We start from the raw sequence: 18,148 nt of genomic DNA on the forward strand, positions 1-18,148 counted from the left end.
CATGTGTTTCTGGGTTAATCCCTTCTTCAGCAGAGAACATATTTGCGGGGTGCTGGGAATTTTTAAATATTTCACCTCGTCAGCCCAGTAGCTCAAGGGTGAAATATTAAAAAATTAATGGAGTTCGTTTTTTGAAGATACTACATCTACCATGATGCAATGGGGCAGATTAATTGCTGGGATGTCAGGCAGGTGCGCTCCTAACTGTTTGTAGCCAGAAAAGGAGGTTTGGCTCCCTAGGAAGGAGGATAGGCTAGCAACACAGGTAAGAGCCTATCAGGAGGAGTCTCTGACGTCACCTGCTGGCACTGGCCACTCAGAGCAGTCCAGTGTGCCAGCAGCCCCTCTGTATCCAAGATGGCAGAGGTCTGGAGCACACTGGATGAGCTCTGGGCACCTCCTAGGGGAGGTGCAGGTCAGGGGAGTGGTCACTCCCCTTTCCTTTGTCCAGTTCCGTGCCAGAGCAGGGCTGGGGGATCCCTGAACCGGTGTAGACTGGCTTATGCAGAGATGGGCAGCATCTGTGCCCATCAAAGCATTTCCAGAGGCTGGGGGAGGCTACTCCTCCCCAGCCCTGACACCTTTTTCCAAAGGGAGAGGGTGTAACACCCTCTCTCAGTGGAGGTCCTTTGTTCTGCCTTCCTGGGCCAGGCCTGGCTGGACCCCAGGAGGGCAGAAACTTGTCTGAGGAGTTGGCAGCAGCTGCAGTGAAACCCCGGGAAAGGCAGGTTGGCAGTACCCGGGTTCTGTGCTAGAGACCTGGGGGATCATGGAATTGTCTCCCCAATGCCAGGATGGCATTGGGGTGACAATTCCATGATCTTAGACATGTTACATGGCCATGTTCGGAGTTACCATTGTGACGCTATACATAGGTAGTGACCTATGTATAGTGTACGCGTGTAATGGTGTCCCTGCAATCACAAAGTCTGGGGAATTTGCCCTGAACGATGTGGGGGCACGTTGGCTAGTGCCAGGGTGCCCACACACTAAGTAACTTAGCACCCAACCTTTACCAGGTAAAGGTTAGACATATAGGTGACTTATAATTTACTTAAGTGCAGTGGTAAATGGCTGTGAAATAACGTGGACGTTATTTCACTCAGGCTGCAGTGGCAGGCCTGTGTAAGAATTGTCAGAGCTCCCTATGGGTGGCAAAAGAAATGCTGCAGCCCATAGGGATCTCCTGGAACCCCAATACCCTGGGTACCTCAGTACCATATACTAGGGATTTATAATGGTGTTCCAGTATGCCAATGTGAATTGGTGAAATTGGTCACTAGCCTGTTAGTGACAATTTGTAAAGAGAGAACATAACCACTGAGGTTCTGGTTAGCAGAGCCTCAGTGAGACAGTTAGGAATCACACAGGGAACACATACATATAGGTCACAACCTTATGAGCACTGGGGTCCTGGCTAGCAGGATCCCAGTGACACATAACAAACATACTGAACATAGGGTTTTCACTATGAGTACTGGGCCGTGGCTAGCAGGATCCCAGTGAGACAGTGAAAACACCCTGACATATACTCACAAACAGGCCAAAAGTGGGGGTAACAAGGCTAGAAAGAGGCTACTTTCTCACAGTGAGGGAAGTTTGCACTGCTGCTGTGCTATATTTGTTGTGTGTGATGGAAGCTTGCACTGCTGCTGCCTGTGCTGTATCTGCCCTGTGTGCGAGGAACGCTTGCACTGCTGCTGTGCTGTCTGCTGTGTGTGAGGGAAGCTTGCACTGCTGCTGCCTGTGCTGTTGTATATGCTCTATGTGTGAGTGAATCTTGCACTGCTGGCTATACTGAATCTGCTGTGAGGCAAGCTTGCATTGTACCTTCTCTGCGAGGGAGCATGCACTGCTGCCTGTGCTGTCTCTGCTGTGTGTGAGGGTAGCATGCACTGCTGCTTGCACTGTATCTGCTGTGTGTTAGGGAAGTTTACATGGTACATTCTCTGTGAGGGAAGATTGCACTGTACCTTCTGTGTCAGGGAAGCTTGCATTGTACCTTCTATGTGAGAGATGTTTACATTGTACCTTCTATGTGAGGGAAGCTTGTATTGTACCTTCTCTTTGAGTGACCTTTGCATCCTACCTTCCATGTGAGGAAAGCTTGCATTGTACCTTCTGTGTCGTGTAATCTTGCATTGTACTATGTGTGAGGGAAGCTTGTGCTAGTTCTTAAATAATCTACCTATCCCTCTCTTGCTTACTTTCTATCTAATCCAGTGGTTCCCAACCTTTTGACTACTGTGGACCCCCCATTTTATCATTACTAGAACCCAGGGACCCCCACTGAATAATTATTGGAATCTGGGGGACCCCCCCACTAAGTCATTACTGAAATCTGGGAACCTAATCTGTTAATATTATTTAATTTTCTGAGCAGTTATGGACCCCCTGAAGAGGCTTTGCTTACCCCCAGGGGTCCCCAGAGCACAGGTCGGGAACCACTGATCTAAACTATGCATCTATCACTCATGTATATTCACCATGCCACATAACGCCACAGCACAAATGCACCCTGTACCACCTAATTCAACACTGCACGATTCCACCAGTAACAATCAAAATACAAACCACAAATTTACACTCCACATACATCCCCTACACTCCAAACCAAAACGCATAAATAAAAGACACTGAATTTTACAGCCTCATAGCTCTAACTCTCACAAATGTGAGACAAATTGCATTGCAAATTCTTGTTTTACCTTGTGTTGGCATCTTTATTAAACAGCTGGGTAACATTCTCAGGCATGGTTAGGTATGCCATGTTGCAATAAGACATTTTGTCACATGACAATCGTTTGTGTTCTTTATAGATTGGAAACCATAGAACAGATGACTCCGGCATCTCGGGTATCTCTCAAATAAATTGCTTTAGAAAATGGGCTGTAGGGCATGAAACGCCGCCTAAACATGACATAGGGTAATTTTATTAGGAGTAAACCTGCCCTGGTTAACATTTAGTAGTGTCGGGCTCAATCGCGCAAATGAATGTTTCCTAGGTTACTCTGGAAATTGCCACAGATGCAGGATTTGTTCGTAACCAAAGGAGAGCAATGCATGTAACGTCAGGGGTATGACATTAGCCTCTTCTGCTGCTGTGGCGCCTAAGAGCTCTGCACAGTACAGGGATGTGGAGGGCAATCTGGACACTAGAATATTTGTGAGGTGGTCTGACTAAATACTCACGGCTGGCAGTTTAGAAGTTGCTTCTTAACAGTATCTCATCCTAAGTCGAAGGACCCATTTTGCGTTATAACACTGGCCCTTATGACATGGGTGACCATCGGCTAGGAGGACTGGATCCAGGTCCTGTTTACACATGCTAACCATATGATTGAGCTCCATTTGAATTAAATGTGTGTATATGTAACTGATGTGAATATCTTAAGATTCTAGCATGGATCGAGCCCTCCTGGACATACTTTGGATACTTTTGGCTTAGGGCAATAGTCTGTTCATTCATTATATTGACAGTTTTATTTCTGCCATCCAAGCTCTTGCCAGATGCAGTAGCTGAGCTGATGGAGCCAACTGCTGGAAAGTTTTTGCCTGGAGCTGCCCTACCTGCATCTATCGACAACCATGAAGCGTTTCGCCCTGTAATTGTATCATCGCAGCGCCCCTCCTCCCTTGTAATGCAGAAAGGAAAGGCGGTCTGATCCCTAGACTGCAAGCAGAGACATGTTCTTATGTTTCTCGTGGCGGCCTAGTTAGGATAGGTTGCTGTGCATCGAGAATCTAATAAGGAAATATATAAGCCCAAAAATGCTAATGCTGGTAAAAGCGTTTACACTAAGAGCCCTTCCTCTTCCCACCCCTGCCCCTCGCACCATTCATATGTGGACAATACGCGGATATGGGGCTCGTGGCCTGTTCTGAAAGCTTGCCTCCTCATGTCGGCTATACGGCCAAAAGTATACACACGGGAAGTGGATGTTGTCAAACGCCCATATCTGGCGACTAAGGAACTGGGAAACCGGACTCGCGTCTCACAACCGCGTCCTGTGATGCTGGGCAAATCACTTGACCTACCGTACCTACTCAAAAACATAATCTGACCTTGTACAGTGTTGTGTGGTGCTGTTTTAAAGCTCTCCAGTGCCTTGGGGTCCGTGTTAGCGCTGTTTAAAAAGTGCATATATGTGCATTTTGAAAAAGTAAAAAAAGTGGCCCATGTTTATAAATTAGGGCAGTTTTTAACTTGTGAAAACACGCTGTATACTTGTTTATACAATATCCTAGACTCCGTGGATATCAGCTTGCTGTACACATTTTTTTATATCGGGAAAATTAACTGTCGGAACCAACCCAGCAGACCTAAAACTGTCCCACAGACAGCCAAAACAAAACAACCCCACACGCAGCCCATCGGGCTTTATTGCCCTATAGTCGGCCATTGGGACCCTGAATGCAGCCCGTGGCATAACATAAGCCCCAGATGTGCCCCTCCCCCCCCCCCCCCCCCCCCCACCTCGTCTAAAGTGGTAGGTGGTGGGCCAGGAAAGGGGGCGGGGTACCTTTTTTACTTTGGAAGTTGGGGGGCGGCGGCGGTCACGTTTCTTTACGCCACTCAATGCAGCAACCCGAGATGAACATAGGCGTATGTATTGTCCTGGTCAAAATGTGCAATTATGTCGGCTCTATAAACACGTTCTGCTCTAACGCCTTTAACTAGAGAAACCGGTTTAACAAAGAGGTTAGTGAAATGCACACAACACACGGGGTAATTTTCAGGTGAAAACCTGGGGACTCTTTTGTGAGTAGCGTCATCCAGGGGAGACTGTTAGAACGAGTCAATACGGTGTTCACACAGCAAAAAACATTCTCGTTGGAGCACAGTTTGCAATTCCTCCCACAGTGCAGTTGTTTTCAGATAGCGCTTAGAAGTGTGGCATTCACCAGCTCTGGTCATTGCCAGAGCGGGCAAACCATGCTGAATTCTCAAGTCAAACAGGCGACATAAAATATGAGTGTTCGAAGAAATGACTTGCCTAAGAATGCAGAGGCGTGTTTTTTAGCGTCTGTGCTGTGAAAAGAATAGAGCAAATATACATTGTACTATTTTTGCTGATCACTGATACGTACTAAAACAAACCAATTTGATTTTAAATCTGCATAGTGGAAACAAAGGAAGCACGTGCTGCTTTGGCTTGATATGTACTTTCTGCATTACCAATCGTTGTGGCAATGAGAGAGCGTGATCCCAACTTACTTCCTGGTTTATTGAGCAGCAAACATATCAGAATGGCACATTGAGAATGGAAAGATTAGTAGCACTCCAGCTTTTTTTTAATGATTAAAATATGATTGGAAGTATCCTGAACTATTTGATTAGCACTCTTGTAAATTGGAACATATGCTTTCTGCACTCTGATAAATAATGCCATCGGTTCTAAAGGTTCTTTGAAGAAATGCGATGGATGTGATAGCTACATTATTTCAACCACTGACAATTTCTCTGGACAACATTCCCTTCCGTCAAATTAAAACCTAGACCAACCATAGTCCAATCCGTATTCTCCATGCCCTAAAAGTAACTTTCCAGCCTGGTGTGCTAGGCTGCGTCCTCTATGAAACGGACTACACGCAACAATCAATATGTTTCGGCTTTGTGGGCCTCCTCAGTGAGGGGCAGCATGAGTCACTATACATAGAAAACTGTGCAGGCCACATACCGTCATAAATGAATCTCTTAGGGTGTGTCATTAAGAAAAACAAAAAGTGATGACTGGAATGTGTGAATTAATATCGGAAATTTCGATGTGCTCTGAGCTTACATGGTAAGAGCGATGGGCATTCTGCTTGGGCACTGTAAAGAACAGCGTGTAATGGCTCCTGGCAGAGGATTTACTTTCTATTACACGTGTTTCTTCTCCTAGCCAAATTCACATGCTTCATCTGTGACTATTTCTTTTGTCAAACATGCGATTTATGTTTAGGCAAAATGCGATGAGATGCTCTGGAGAAACATTGTTCCCTTGCACTGCTGCAGACTCTCAATTGGGATGTTTGTTTTCCTTCCCAACTGCACCAGAGGCCTCAGGCTTTTCATGTTATCTATTTGCAACATTGTTTTGACATGTTTTAATTTTTTTTCGGAAGTTGGGTGATAAATGCACGACCAATATCTTGGAGATAGTCAGACGTGAGTGCTTTGTTTACCTGGACCTGGCAATAAATGCTTTTATTTCAAGGGCTGCATTGTCGATCGTTCGACTTACAGAACATTTTCTAAAATGCTGCCTAAATAAAAACTGGGGGCTGGGAGAACCAGAAAAAGACTATTAACTGGAAAGCGGTGGAGTGAAGTGAAACATGACTTGGATCTGCCTGGAACAAGTATCCCGTGTTATTTTGGAAAGTAATGCCAGTAAATATGTTTTGCTTTCTTATCTTATCAGGCGATAGGGTCTGTTAAGTGTATGACTATTGCAAATAATGCTACAGGCGCACTATTCTGTCTTTTTGCCTTTGCAAACCGACTTTGTAGTGGCAGTGTAACAACATATCTAGCGTTTCTTATAAAAGCACATCGATTTTGCTATTTTGTATGCGAGATCGATTAACCCAGTTTTCAATGAAGAAACACTTTCAAATGTAAAAGCCAGGCGTGATATAAATAATTCCCGAACGGACGCGTTGTCAGCATGTTTGCAATCTTACACAACATTTCTTTCAAATGTAAAGGGACGTGAAGGTGCAATGCCCTATCAGACCATCCCAAACTGACAGGTGAGGTCCCTCCTGAAGGGACCACAAGCAATACCCAAGTCTACTTTTGGCTTATTTGGCATCATCAGTTCGGCAGAGCCTATGGTACAGTGATCTCAGAACTAACTGCCTGTGTCATACCAGGGCCCGAAGTTTTTCAGTCTTCACCTATAAAGAATTATCGTTCGTGGCTATCTTTCAGAAAGGCTTTAAAATCCAATTGTGGGGAGCCTGTTAGCATCGTGCTACAAATTGAGCCTCAATTGAGGCCTGTGTTTTCAGATAGTTAGCGACACTTTATTTTTTCAGTTTGCCAACTGATGGATTCTTGTCTGCTATTAAAGAAAACACGAGAAAAAGTCATCAACTTCAACAGGTTTTCTCAATATTTTCCTCCCAATAGATCGCCCTCACTACTTCTTTGCCTTTTCATTATTTTTTTATTTTATTTTACTGCTGGGAAACACTTCTAGCGCTGGGAAGCCCTGTGTCGGGTAGCCATGCGCTTTAAACATCAGATGAATAGACTAGAATTGAATATGCAAAAGTATACGTGGCAGACCTGAAAAGGCCTAAAACAGATGTCTGAAGCATTTCCCTTCCCTGAAGGTGCTGTTGTGAAATCTTTATGCCAGGGTACCTGTCAAAGCATGTTAGTACATTTCCATGTGTGGATTGAGCTGAGCTTGCCTGCATGCATACATAAACAAGCATTTTCAATGCAACGGGTCTCGCATTTGTTCGAGTTAGAACTATTAGCATTGTAAAGCAAAAAATAACGCAGCGTTATCGCGCTACGTAAAATGCAGCGCGATCGCCCTGCGTGGAAAATAAACAGCTAAAGAAGTCCGGACGCCAGGCTGAAAACATCGAGCCTATTATGTTTTTGGTACTTTACCGGTGCTGTGTAGGTGGGCTAAACACCGGAAAAGGCATGACATATGCATGCCTTTCACAAATGAAAGCAAGCGGATTTAAAAAGGCAAGCCCACGAACCAATGTAAGTGACTGACGTGGCATGGGTGTGGTTTTAAGCCCAAAGAGAGATTACAGAATGGACGAAGCACTTTCTGCTCGCCCATAAAAATACCCAAAACAGAACATGGTTAATATAGTCACAACAATAAGATGAGGAACGGTATGAAAAAGTAACAGATTTCTAGGAGTTTGTGATATCTAAACATTTTTGGATTGAAAGGTAGGAGTAGTGTGCTGAATCCATTAAAAAAGAAAGTCCGTTATTTGGTCTACATTTGATTAAAGGTGGATTGGTAAGCCCAGAATCTCTAAAATGCATATCTATCTTTTACTTCAATATGTAGAAGGTAAAAGGGAAGCTACTGTGCTCAGAAGTTTAGGTGGAAGGTTTAACCTAGTTTTTAGAAGGGTTGGAGGAGAGTGAATGAGTGAGGTTAGAGTCTAAGACAAACAACATTTCAATACTAAAGAGTGACTGAACATAAAGATCTGTTTTAATTAAAGTCCAATGATTTAGATGGATTTCGACTACCACACAACATGAAAGGAAGTAATTTGGGATACCTGCCTTGTTTCCTTCCATAATTCAGACACTGCATCTTCAATTCAAAGCATCACAGACTGTAATCAGGATTGGTGGAATCGGTATTTAAGGCCTGTGATTATTGGAACCTGTGACACTTAGGCTGCACAAAGTCTTGCGTAGAAGATGCATTAACTGACGCTGCTACATTAATTGCATAAACTCCCTGGCAGCTAGCAGCACTGAATTAACACAAATCTCCATCTCTGGTGGTGTGGTTCCTGGCACACCCACATCAAAGACACCTCCATCTTGCTGACTAAGAAGTGTAAAAAGTAATAAAAGACAACAGGCCTTTTTCATTCATTCAGTGAGGATCTGGAACAACATACCCGTATCCTTTAGGAACACCCCTATGCTGCTCTAATTTAAGAAAGTGTTGAAGACTCACCTCCTTTAAATAACATTGCATCACTGTGCAGTAACAGTCCACAAACCAACCACCTATCGGAACACTCATTGACTTTGTGCTTGTCTTTGAACCTGTATGGCACTCTGCTGCCTTTTTGCTATGTTTGCCCTAAGAAAATACAATGTACCTCTTTACTAACCTTACATGTAGCTGGAGGCCTTTCACAGTACATGATTCATACAGGTACAAACCTATTGTGCTTAAAACAAAAAAAAACTCCCTTGCTCACAGTTCTATTATAGATGGAAATTGATCACAAAGAAGCCTGTTTCTGGCAGATGCTCTATGAGCTCTAAGAAGTCATCTATTTTGAATTCTATTGCTAGATTCGAATAAAATATTTTATCAATAAATGAACTCATAATATTACCATATGACAATGGCTTCCCCGAAAAGAGAAGCAGCAGCCACCACCATGGCAAATACCTTTAAAGAGAATACCTTTAAAGTGAAGACACATACAACATATAGGGCCGGAGAGGCCTCTTATAACACTGGGCATTTCCCTGGTGGGCTTGAGTCCTTGGAAGCCAGTTTAGGGAGGAGCAGAAGGGAGCAGGGCTGGTTTGAGCATTTTTGACAGGAATGCTTTTGGTTCCTTACTACTGCCCTGACAATGCACCACTCTGACTTAAATGATGAGCAGAAAAGAAGTAACTTGCAGAGGCAACTTTAATACAGTGCTTAAGAAAATTTGTTTTTAGATGTTAAATGTGCTATGCTTATTACTACACGCTCATAATAGTACACACATAAAAATGCACGCATATACCCACACAAATACATGCATGGATGTGCACATATGCACAAGCACACATACACACAAACAAGAAGGCGAGGTGCAATTTCTACTATCTCCAGCTACTGTTGGAGCCTGGCTATGCACTCTCTTGGTGCTCCATCACATCTGAGACAATGGAGTTAAGAGAAGACAGGCAATAGTGCAACATATCACCAGTCTGAACGCCCTAAAGAAGCCACAATTTCGAAATAAAATAGTACATTAAAAACGCAATTACAAAATGTTTAAAATTGAAAGTCCGATGTATGTTAGAAGAATGATTTGCGTTTGCGGGCAATAGTAAAAAATAATAATTTCTCATCCCTTATTCAGTGACTATTTCATCAAAATTCCTTAGATCTGCAGTGAAACACTCATCTGTATAGTGAGTGGGTGAACTTTCCATTTTCCCTTGTAGGCAGGTGAACAAGGGGAATGTGAGCATCTATGAAGTCGTGTGAGACTTTCAGAGTTTTTATACAATTTGCTCCAAGCACCGTGGGAGCTCTGGCCCCACCTTCCTCATTAACAGTTCTTGCTCCAAGATTTCCAAGTTGGGCGGCATTCTGATGTAAGAGATTATGACAAAGAGGGCTGCACCATCATCTGATCAATTAAAAGCAGTGGAGGTGGCAGGGGGGATATACTGGGTGAATGTGGGTTATATAACGACTGATTCCTGCCATAGTGTTGGTGAAGAGGAGCAGGTTAGAGCAGGGGAAATAAGGCAGCGGCCACCGGCACCAGTCCCTCTGGGATGTTGGTCTGAATATTGCTGGTGATTGCATCAAAGACCTCAAACCAAAATAGCTGTAGCCTAGGACAGTCGAAAAAAGTGTTGAACCATCCACCACTGCTAATTGCCTTACACCTTAAGCACTGGTTGGGAAGAGATGGAAACATCCTATGAAGCATATGGGGTGTGTAGTAGGTTGTACGACGGAATGCCGACTGACAAAACAACGGGTGCCTAAACAACGAGGTCGGAACACCGACCTCGTTGTTACTACTAATGCCTTTACCACAAATGCCTTAACAACGATATTTCGTTGTAAAGGCATTCCTGGTAAAGTTATTAGCAACAGGCACCCATTGATCCTGCATGCCTCACCCCACCCCACCAACCCCACCCCAAAACCTAAAACCCCGACCCCCCCCACCCCCTCCCCAAAACCAAAAATGCCCCAACCTAAAACCTGCGACCCCCACCCCCTCCCCAAAACGAAAAACGCCCCACCCCCTCCCCAAAGCCAAAAACCTAAAACGCCCCACCCCCCACCCCCTCCCCAAAACCAAAAACACCCCACCCACCCACCCCCCCCTCCCCAAAACCAAAAACACCCCACCCCCCCTCCCCAAAACCAAAAACGCCCCACCCCCCCAACCCCACCTCAAAACCTAAAAGCCCGACCCCCCACCCCCTCCCCAAAACCAAAAACGCCCCACCTCCCCACCCCCTCCCCAAAACCGCCCCACACCACAACCTAAAACCCCCGACCCCCCCACCCCCTCCCCAAAACCTAAAAACCCCACTTACCTGAGTCGTCGCCTCGTCATCTGCGTCGTCCTCCTCAGCCGACTCCCTTGTTTGTACCTTAACCATGCATGTTCGTTGTTCAGGACATGCGTGGTTAAGGCACAAAATAACGAAGTCGTGGTTAAAGAAAGCGTTGTTCCGCTTTCGTTAACCAGGACTTCGTTATAAAAAAGTCGGCATAAAGGATGTTTCCCGTGTAGTATGTTAACCATCTAGATAGAAATGCCATATGTTTAAAATTTGTTGCTCTTAATGAGCTACTGCTTCTGACAGCAGTCATTGTAATGTCAGAATTCAACGGTAACTTATAATAATCATATTCTGATGTCTTTTATTTATAATCGGCGATTGGGTGTGTCACAAATCACTGATTATAAAGAAATTAGAGACTGCTGTTTATACGGAAATTACAGAATCCCATCTGTTATACGTCCATAAACCATTGATCAAAGGTCTTGGAGCAGCATTCTAGTTTCTGATGTTCTAAATAGGACCACCTGGACTGCCAAGAGAAAACTGAGTGGTTTGCCATAAGAAGGGGACAAAAACATGTAATTTAGCTAAAGTAAGCAGTGTATACAATTCAATTCTTTCTCAGTGATTTTTGAAATACATACTTAACATGTAAATTTTTCCTATAGGACCATTGCTACTATCACGGTTACCTGAAGAATGAAAGTGACTCTGAAGCCAGCATCAGCCTATGCAATGGTGTAAGGTGAGCTTACAAACTCAGGTTTGCAATTTTAGAACTCCACTCTTTGTGTCTAGTTATTATTGGTTCATTACTACAGACCATAGAAGTGTTTCACAAAAGATTTGATGATCCTGTTTTTAAAGATGTGCCAACTGAGACAAAGATATGCATTGGTAGAATTTGCAGATGACTATTCAAGCGAGACGCCACATAAAAAAAAACAGGAATGGCATTCTATTTTTTTTTTTTTTTTTGCATAGCCTTGCCCCAAATAGAATGATCGAACTGGCCAGTCAGTAGGCCTCACTGTCTTGCTGCTCTGCACCAGTTCTACTTGCCTTTCTACAGGAAAGCTGTTGAGAAATGTGCTTAACATGCAGATTGCCTCAAAATTAGAAGACCCATAAAGTCCACAGTCATTACCGATGGTTACCAATCATATCTCCAAACTAGTAGAGGAGACCATGAAAGAGCAATTAATTATTTATCTCGGAGTATTGCCCTTGCCATTCTTTGCTCAGCACCAGAGCAGCTAGCGAAGTAAAAAAAAAAAAAAATACTCCCACATAATAAAACAAAACTGAAAACAACTCCAAAATGCTGTTTTGAAGAATGGTAGTTTTCGGCTAAACTGCTTGTTCTTTCTGGAAATTATATTTATGTTGTTTCAAAAGTCGCCAATAAATATTCATCAAGTTATTATTAATTAGACATAAAAGTAAACCATTTAAAAAGCAGAAGTGCGTTGGGAATAGATCATTTTAGAATGGAGTGGAAAATGATTAGACTGATGTGAAGTTGGGGTTAGTACAGAGGTTTCTTGGGATGTAAAACAATTTATGTAATGAAGCAATACTGCAAGGGTTAGCATAAAGATTTATGAGCAAAAGTGAGGACTAGCTTCTGAAGCAGTGATGGACAGTTGCTGAGATTCATGTTATGGTAACACCAGTTGGACACTGAGCCAAAAGCTTGTTTAGAAAATAGATTTTCTTCATAAAGGCACACAAGATGCCTTTCATCATGTGACCAAGATGACACTGTGTACTGGGCAAAAGTGCTGAGAAGGGTAACATTATATTCACATTTTTGCATTGTTTGTTTTCATAAATAAGGACTTTTATCCATCTGAGATCTTCATAGGTATATGTCTTTCCAAGTCAACTATTAGGAATCCTTTTTAAAACTATAAAAGTGCCATTCTGCAACTTTTATATTAAGTCTGGTGAAAAAAGTTGCTAAATACCGTTATAAAAGCATGTTTTTATCCTCGTCACTAATAATTTAGCGGAAACCAAATTGACTGAACACAGACCTTGAATCCTATTTGATATCAAACGAAGATACATTACACAGTGTATTTGCCTCCCTGATTGTCCATTGTATCCTATTTGTTTAAAAATCTTTGTTGAATATTGTTAACTGTTCAGTTTTAATCAGTAGAAACATCCAGCCATCAGGGTTCCCAAATGCCTAAAACATGCTTACAGATCATGTCTTTAAGTTTGTTAAATAACAGCTTCTGCACAGTTCTCAGTAGTGGTTGTAGGTAGTCTGCCCACTAAGGTATTACCACAGAAGGCTATTGTAGTCGGTGAGATTTTGGGGGACGGGGAATCTCAAATTTCCCCAACTAAAAAGCAGTGGGCTGCAAGGTAAAGTGGTGAGATGACCAAAGTTCAGAATGGACTGTTTCCATGAGACACACAATCAGTACTGATTTGCATCAACTGGGCCTCTGTATAGAGTGGCACAGTGGGCAAAAAGCGATAGGTTGGAGCAGCTAGCTTAGCAATTACTAATGGTTACACTATTTGCAAAGACTGATCCCATCGCATTTGGGCTGTTTGATTGTCAGTAGTATGCCTAGAAACCTGAGACTGGTGCAGCTGTCCCAGCACACTATGACTGCTAATGTATGTGAAGTCCAAAAAGCAATTAATGTAACCCCATTCAAGGAGTACTGAAATGGGTACAGGTTTACTACTTTTTTGGTTATCTGGTTAATATATACTTTTTATCAACATCTTAAAAACACGTATGTGCATACATACATATGTTTTATATGTATGAATGTATGTATGCACATGTGTTTAAGACCCCAATCCAAAAAAGGAAGAAGTTAAAATGTGTTAGTGAAATTAAAACAATGAGGAAAAACAAACAGACATAACGGACCCTGCTCAGGGTCCCCATACACAACTACTTAACTAAGAATTCATTTGAGAGGTGTCACAACACAAACGTGCTCACTAAATCTACTTCTTGACTATCCCCAAAGAGACTGGTAGTTCTCGCTGGCAACTCATCACTGATTATATACAACAAAATAGCCTGGAATCCCTACTCTGGAATCGAGTATTTTCAATGATTTTTCTGTACGCACTTATTTTGTTCGTCTCTGCTAAAGGAATCCTTGATGGAAGGATTGGCACATATGGTCTGAGCTCCATGTTTCTGTTCCTTGCCTTTTACAAATTATTTTATCAAGTGACTGACAGCCCCATGTACTAATCCCAAGTCACAAATGGAGAAGGTTGTGCAGACAAATTATTAGAGCAAGCTGAGCAGTGGGTCTGACTTGGCTCTAAGAGTTCATACATGAACCAATCCATGAAAACGTTTAGCTTGCATCTTGTGCCCCAAAACATAATGTGAAAATATGATAGAATCATCTCAAAATTAAAAAAAATATGTTCTTTAACCTGCAGAAGAGTTTAACCCTAGAACATCAGATTATATCACTGCATAGACAGACATTTAAGGAAAATGATAATTGAAAAATCAATGGCTTGTCCCCCAATGACATCATCATTTACTCAACAAAGACATAAGTCAGTAGTCATGTCAACCCTAAATGTGGCCTAATTTCTTATTATTGATGGAGCAACATTACAGCCTACTATATCAAATATGAGGTGCTTGTTCAGCACACATACTAAACTCAAGTTTTTATAAGTATGCTCAAATCCAATGACAAAGAAAAAAGGATGTGAAATAAAATATTTGCTTAGGATTCAACCATGTGGACAAGCAGAGAAGCCAGTATTGATTCCAGGTTACCTGTTTTCATATTTTGTACTTCAGCCACCAGATGGGTCTCTCTCTCTTTCTCACACTCACCCGTTTACATCAAAGGTCACTGTTTTGTCTTTCATTTTTGTCTTTCAAAGAAAAAAATGACATAGATATAGCAGACCTGATTCAGGGTCCCCAAACCCAACTACCAAGGCAAATATGCATTTATTTGGGAGGTGTCACCCCAGTTACCCCCTGAAGCTATGCCCCTATACTTGCATTTCAGTTTCAATGTTTTCTTAGGAAGATTACATCTTTTCCAAAAAAATGCATGTTAAAAATGTAAATATTACATTTGTTTTTTAATTGATGGAATATATGGTTCATATTTAATTACATTAAATGTGTAAAATGCATGGATGACATAAAGCTTTACTCTTGTAAGAAGGACCATCCAAGCTGAAGATGTCTCAAAAGTGGTTTTATATCTCAAAGACTGTTGTATTTAGTTTGAGAAATCTACAATACAAAGCATTGTAGTGTTATATATTTACTCAGTTCTCACTCATTTTCTTCATGGATTATTGTTAAGTAACCCATGCAGAATTCCTTATGCTAGAATAGATAGTTATGTTTGTTTTATTTTCCCAGTGGATATTTCAAGACCAAACATCAGAGGTATTTAATCGAACCCCTTCAACTCGCAGAAGGTGATGATCATGCAGTGTACCCGTATGAGAGCCTTGAAAACACTCCAAAAACATGTGGCGTAACAAACACCACATGGGAGGGAGGCCGTTCTAAATCCTCTCGTGCCATGACTAATACGCAAGTAAGTCCTAGTAGTAAATATTGTGTTTTATCTTAAATGTAAATATTTTATTGGTTGTAGCAGAAAATTATTGTACATACATTGTTATAACATTTCTTTTACTATAATTTGCTGCAAATTCTGAAATACCATCACACTGAGTGTGGTAATGTCTTTCCAACTAAGTAGGTCTGTGTCATACATTTATGTACACCAATTGCAAATATATGTGTGTGTCTGCCTGCTTATCAGAGACATTACTGGCTGAACTGATGGGAAATCTGTTTTACTTAACTACAGTATCTTATAGAATTCCAACATACTTAAACTTTCAATTTATGCCAGAGATTTTCAACTTTTTCTGCCTTATAAATATTAACGTATATAGCTCATGATTCATTTTAACGACAAAAAATATCTCTACATTTAAAGAGATGTTCTTTGGGTAGATGATCTGCTGGGATCTACATTTCCTGAATCTAAGCTTGATCATATCACCCTGGATTGTCCTGGCACTAACCAATTTATGTTCATCTTCTTCATTGAAGAATACAAACACTGTTGAAGCACGTTGAAAAAGATGTAGATTTTTAAAAGCTTGTAGTTTGGAAGATCATTATGTTTAATTTTTTGAGCGGTAGTTTCTGATTGTGTTTTTTTTTTTTTCTGTTTTCAGAAGCAAGAATTCCTTAAGGCTAAGAAGTACATTGAACTAGTCATGGTGACCGATACATCCATTGTAAGTATCACAATTTATATCATGTAAGCAGCATGCGATTATCACACTCAATAGGACACAGATGGAGTTTTGCTGCACCCAATTTTCTTTGAAAGAGTATCTCTACCCCACATTTATGTGTCAGGGACGAACCTATCATAGTGCAGTAGGTAGAGTGTTTGAGGAGTCCAGGATTAGGAGAGACACATATATTCCAATTATACATGCACTGAGGTCCATAGCGCCATTCGATAAAATTGTGCAGTGCCTATGCAAACATGGCTCCTGTTTCAGGTGCCAATACTGTGCTAATCCTGAGATACTACCCCTTTTGTGACTTATTGCACAGAATCCCTCTTTGAGAGGCTAAAGAAAGGTAGGATGTACTTATTCTACAGTGTATTTTTAGATTTTCACGTAAAGCCACACATTTTTGATCTTTGATTCGAGACCTAGAATCTCATCAGAGCACTGCAGCCTGCCAATACAGGAATCAATGATGGGTTCACTGGGGCTCTAATTATGCAGCTTGCAGGGGTGTGGAATTTAATAAAATATCTACTTGTCCATAGAAGAGGTTGCTTCTTAAATCTACTTGTAGTGTAAAAACATCTACTTGTCCCTTAGGTGCCATGTTGTGTGGCAAAAAATAATGGCAGAAATCTAATTTTGTAATAGCTCTATTAATAGCCCCTCTGATTATGCCAGGGCTACTACTATAGAAGGGCTTGAATACCTGCAGTCTCAATGCCCACTATAGCAATTTCTTTATTTTGCCACCTTTCCGCAGATCTACATGCTGGGTTTGGGGGAAGCAATAAGAAATAGTTCCATGACTGGAATGCCATTGAGTCTGCAAACTTACTAACTGTCATGTTTTAAGGATGTTCACCAGCTCTTCTCAAAATTTTTCCCATAATGAGAAAGGTTGGACATTTACTCCTGACAGTGGCAGAAGTAGAAGTTCTTCCATGATTGGGGAAAAAAGTGGTTGGAGGAAAAGTGAACTTCTATACGCTCCATAGATTGTCACATGAGCAAATCTACACATGCATATTTGCTCGTGCTAAAATACAGTTCACAAATATTTTGTAGGAGTATGATTTCCTGCTCTACTTCTGTAAGTTCTTGTGACTTCATGAAAGGCACTAATTCAAAGACATATACTATGGGTGCACAGTTGTGACTTTCTTTAAGAATTGGGTCCCTAATTAGGTCTTGCGTTAGACATTTTGTTTTTATTAAACTTCTATTTCTCTGTCGGCTGGGTTTACTGTGAGTGATCACATTCTGCTCTTCCACAAGGAGCATATTGGCACCCAAAGTTTTATTCAGTGCCAGGAACCACTGTGGCAGTCTGTGGCATAACGAAACTGGAGGTGGTTCCCCTTCAAAGAACATGGAAGGGGACCCTCTCATTCCCCTGCTCCCCTCCCTCCCCACCAGACTCTCAGCGCAGGTGCTGTGCTAAGTGGGCCCCCTGGAGGGGGGCTGTGGGGCCTTTGTTAGGCCATTGGTGGCAATGTGTGCTTTTTGAGACACACATTTGTTTTTGCCTTTTGCCAATGTTTGTTACAATGGTGGGGGCCTGGCAGCTCCCACAACAATAAAGGGTTTCAAACGCCATGTCAAAACAAGACCTGCATTGACGAAACCCCAAAAAATCATAGAAATGTTGGATCGGTTGGCTTTTCCAGTGCTTGTTTATTTTCATCCTTTCCATAATCTCATTGAAAATGGTTACACTTATATTTCATTAGGAATATTTTTTAGAAATACTAGCATGCATCAACACATTTTACTAAATGACGCTTCAAAGAAATAGCACCTAAAATTTCATAGTAGCAAAGCTTTTTCCTGAACTCTTGCTTACAAGCTTAAGCAAACATTTGCATC

The 18,148-nt window shown here is 41.8% G+C and overlaps 1 protein-coding gene across 2 annotated transcripts in view; it reads left to right on the plus strand.

The window, feature by feature from the left end:
* Nucleotides 1-18,148, plus strand: part of LOC138265938 (zinc metalloproteinase-disintegrin-like VLAIP-B) — a 206,638-nt gene that overhangs the window by 81,833 nt on the left and 106,657 nt on the right. For both annotated transcript variants that reach the window (XM_069214137.1, XM_069214136.1), the window contains exons 5-7: nucleotides 11,650-11,726; nucleotides 15,375-15,555; nucleotides 16,211-16,273. In XM_069214137.1, coding sequence (XP_069070238.1) covers nucleotides 11,650-11,726; nucleotides 15,375-15,555; nucleotides 16,211-16,273 — 321 coding nt within the window. The remainder of the gene's footprint in view (nucleotides 1-11,649; nucleotides 11,727-15,374; nucleotides 15,556-16,210; nucleotides 16,274-18,148) is intronic.

The sequence above is a fragment of the Pleurodeles waltl genome, chromosome 11 (genome assembly GCF_031143425.1).
Source record: "Pleurodeles waltl isolate 20211129_DDA chromosome 11, aPleWal1.hap1.20221129, whole genome shotgun sequence".
Taxonomy (NCBI): domain Eukaryota; kingdom Metazoa; phylum Chordata; class Amphibia; order Caudata; family Salamandridae; genus Pleurodeles; species Pleurodeles waltl.